Genomic DNA, 3,324 nt, shown 5'->3' on the forward strand with positions numbered 1-3,324 from the left:
TACTTACATGCTGTGAAAAAAAGAGAATTTTTCGCTATAAACCCATTGTGTTTTGAGCCATCCATACAAGGGGCCCTACATTCATAACAAATGGTGCCATACTCACATTCTCTGTTTTCGGTGAGTCTTTAGGAATGCATTTCGAGGGCTCCCTGGCCACCACGTCACTCAGCCGCATGCCCACCAACTCTCCGGTTTGCTTCGAAAGCGCCCCTACAGAGACTCCTGATGTCAGGGAAGTGCGGATAACTGGTTTCATGTCTTCAAAAAAGTCGTCAGCTGTTGTCTTGAGCCCACGATTCTGTGAGATTGGGAATAATCGACTTTTCTATTGGTTTCATGTTTACCTGATAAGGGGAGCAAAGGAGCTACATACAAGGTGAGCAGAAGATCGTATGCTTGATGACTTATCGATACAAACATAGGACATAACATTTTACACAATCATCCTGTTGCCAATGATAACTCACCAGTGGTTCTCTCGCAAAGTAATTTGAAGAAAGCATGAGATCCAACACATCCTTCAGGTCGTCTTCATTCAAAATCCTTATCTCAAAATCCTCGCCGTTAGCCATTGGACAGGGAACTCGAAACCTGCTTATCGAACAGTCTGGAGAGATATGGTCTGTGTTACCAGGGCAGTGGTGTTGATTATCTTAACACCTCTTCTTTTTTCTTCCTTTTTTTGTTACGAATTGGTGCTAAGTAAGTCTTGAATTTGACTCCATCGTACTTTCTGTTTACATTTTTTTGTCAGTTCGAAAGTAGAATAAGGTAACTAGAAATTTTATCCGCTCAATGACGCTCTCTATAACACTTTATTTATACTTTTAGATAAAAACATTCATCAAAACTAACCATGTATAGGACCCTAGCACGCATTAACGGCAAGGGTTTCAGAGTGAACGAAGTCTTATTCTATGTCTTTGTCATACCTTGGGTTACAGAGACAAACATTGCGATGAGATTGGCAAAAAAAAATGTTCCACAGGATGTCTTGTATGTGGATGATACGGTTAAACTCGACGAGAAAACCTGGTCAGTGCCCTGCACCTCAAAATATTCTGGTGCCAAGTAAAAATGAGATTTCATTTTTTTGGTTCAGCCTGCGCTATTTTAGTCCTCCCTTTCATTACATTCTTTTCGATTATAAGATAAAATTATTTCTCACCTAACTGATTGCTATTCCTTTCCTCTCATCCTCTGAATTACACAAGGGGTGAATACGATTAAAACAACAAGCTACCACTCCCTTACCCCCTCCCTCCTTAAAGGTGATTGCCCTCCTATGCAGAAAAAAGGTAGAAACACTTTATATATTTTTTTCTCTCTTTACAAATGAGGGACGATGACATTTCACTGATATGTTATCGTCCATCAACCGGATTCTAACTTTTCTCTCAGAAAAATAAAAACTTTCTCAATTCATGATAATTTTTCTGTATTCAGTAGTCACGCATATAGTTAGTTAGGGAGATTCTTCCTCAAGGAAGCATATTTTAGCAAAATTGAAAGAAAAAAAAGAAGACTATTTGTTTTTGATTGTTGGCCACAAATATGAATATCAAAACTGATCGAAAATTAAACCAAAAGGTTATAATTTTTTTCTACAGTTTAACACGGGCGTCTATACCTTGTACGTTTACGGAGACAATATCATCTACAGAAATAATTTCTATATGACTAGTATATTTCATGCTCTCACGTTTTAACGTTAAGTATTACAGATCTGAATCACGTGTTTCATCACGATCCACCAGCTTTGAGACCTGGTATAACACTACCATGATGATGATGTGTTTTCCGACTATCTACAGACATTCTTTAATCCAACAAATGAAATGTAACTCCATCCTCTGGCGCACCTAATCCACGTTTGCATATTGGCTGAAATCTCTTTACCTTGAATTGTGAACTAGCCTCATAGAGAGCAGGAAGAAGCCATTCCGGTGTTGTTGCAAATTAGAAAGGAAATTCTCTCTCATGACAAACATCTCTCGTATTTCGCCAAATAGTTACTCGATAAACTTTCACTTCTTATTTGAATATGCGATTAATTCACAACTCAAAATTTCGTTTTAGACTTTATTTCTGCACTTACGCTGCGATACTTTACAGAGAGAATGAAGCAGTGTACCTGTGCTTCAGCAAGCGTCGGTTTCAACTGCAACGTAGAATTCAATGTAGTGATTATAGAGATAACTTTTTGCCGATTAAGAAGCCATAGCCAGTAATAATTCTTGTTTACTCATTTCCTTACTAATTCACTGAAGAATCCGAAAATAATCTGCATCAAAAGGCAGTAACTTTATGAGGATTTACAGAAATAGATAAATAAGTTTAGTTATATTCAAATGGAGTTGGTCGGGTTGCCATGTGTTCTGCATTGTCCCATAACGTGTTATCAGCGATAGCTATTATCACTAAGATATACGTTTATCTCCCTATAAATAAAATCCGTACCCCGAATAAAGATGCCATGGTAGATAATGCATACGAATCAACTGTATTTATTTCAAGGTAAATATAAGTATTGCATATGATTTAAATGCATAAATGTATATAAATGTATATGTCAAAGCAGAATATTAGATGTAAGAGGGAGGATACACTGCAGTGATTAGGGGCGAGTTGGTCACAGATTCCCATTTTCTTCTAGGTAAGATATAGAAAATGGTGAGCGGCTGATATGTAGAAATTAAGTTAATGACTTAGAATGAAGGTTAACCACTTGCTAGCTAGATTCCGAGAACGACATTCATGTTCTGTGGAGACAGCACGTGGATTTCCATGACTCTATAGCCAATAATTTTCAAATATTCATTGTCAATAGGCAATCACTCCACAGAGGCATAATTTAACGGAATGGTTTGCGACAGATCTGCAGTAATGACTGAAATAGGCAGGCACGCACGGGTGCACAAGCACATACGTACGAAAAGCAAACTAATCTAAAAACAAAAATTATAAGGGTGGTGATGGTTAATAACGATGATGACAACTGTAGGGAATCTCTGCTGAAGCCTTTACGAGATCAAGAGAATGTTTCTGCGCTTACCTCTTTCTTCACTGTTCACAAACACCACAAAATCCACTAACCAGGGCCTCACCACACAAACAACTACCTTCTCCCTTGACTTGCCTTGGCCTTCTTTTTGTATGTTTGTGTGTGTGAGCTTTTGACGTCGTTACAAGCATCAAGTTACCTGTCTTGGTTTCTACAGACGACTGCAAAGTTAGAACACCTACTGGCTTGACCTGTATTACCCGGCCGAGGTCACTCATCTAAGTGAGCTAATCCTAAACATAGGTCATACAAAGGTC

At 38.3% G+C, this 3,324-nt stretch overlaps 2 protein-coding genes across 3 annotated transcripts in view; both read right to left on the reverse strand.

Annotated features, from left to right (window-relative positions):
* The window catches only part of LOC119592317, a 7,762-nt gene extending 5,584 nt beyond the window's left edge, over window positions 1-2,178 (reverse strand). Inside the window, exons 1-3 of one of the 2 annotated variants that reach the window (XM_037941144.1) lie at window positions 2,138-2,178; window positions 471-610; window positions 107-301 (exon numbers count right to left, since the gene is read on the reverse strand). In XM_037941144.1, coding sequence (XP_037797072.1) covers window positions 107-301; window positions 471-575 — 300 coding nt within the window. In that variant the 5' untranslated portion in view covers window positions 576-610; window positions 2,138-2,178. Of the gene's footprint in view, window positions 1-106; window positions 302-470; window positions 611-2,101 lie in introns of both variants that reach the window. The other variant, XM_037941145.1, reaches the window with a different exon arrangement.
* Window positions 2,179-2,738: 560 nt separating this feature from the next.
* The window catches only part of LOC119592394 (neuropeptide FF receptor 1-like), a 97,236-nt gene continuing 96,650 nt past the window's right edge, over window positions 2,739-3,324 (reverse strand). Inside the window, exon 6 of the mRNA XM_037941215.1 lies at window positions 2,739-2,796. Coding sequence (XP_037797143.1) covers window positions 2,739-2,796 — 58 coding nt within the window. The remainder of the gene's footprint in view (window positions 2,797-3,324) is intronic.

The sequence above is a fragment of the Penaeus monodon genome, chromosome 30 (assembly GCF_015228065.2).
Source record: "Penaeus monodon isolate SGIC_2016 chromosome 30, NSTDA_Pmon_1, whole genome shotgun sequence".
Classification (NCBI taxonomy): domain Eukaryota; kingdom Metazoa; phylum Arthropoda; class Malacostraca; order Decapoda; family Penaeidae; genus Penaeus; species Penaeus monodon.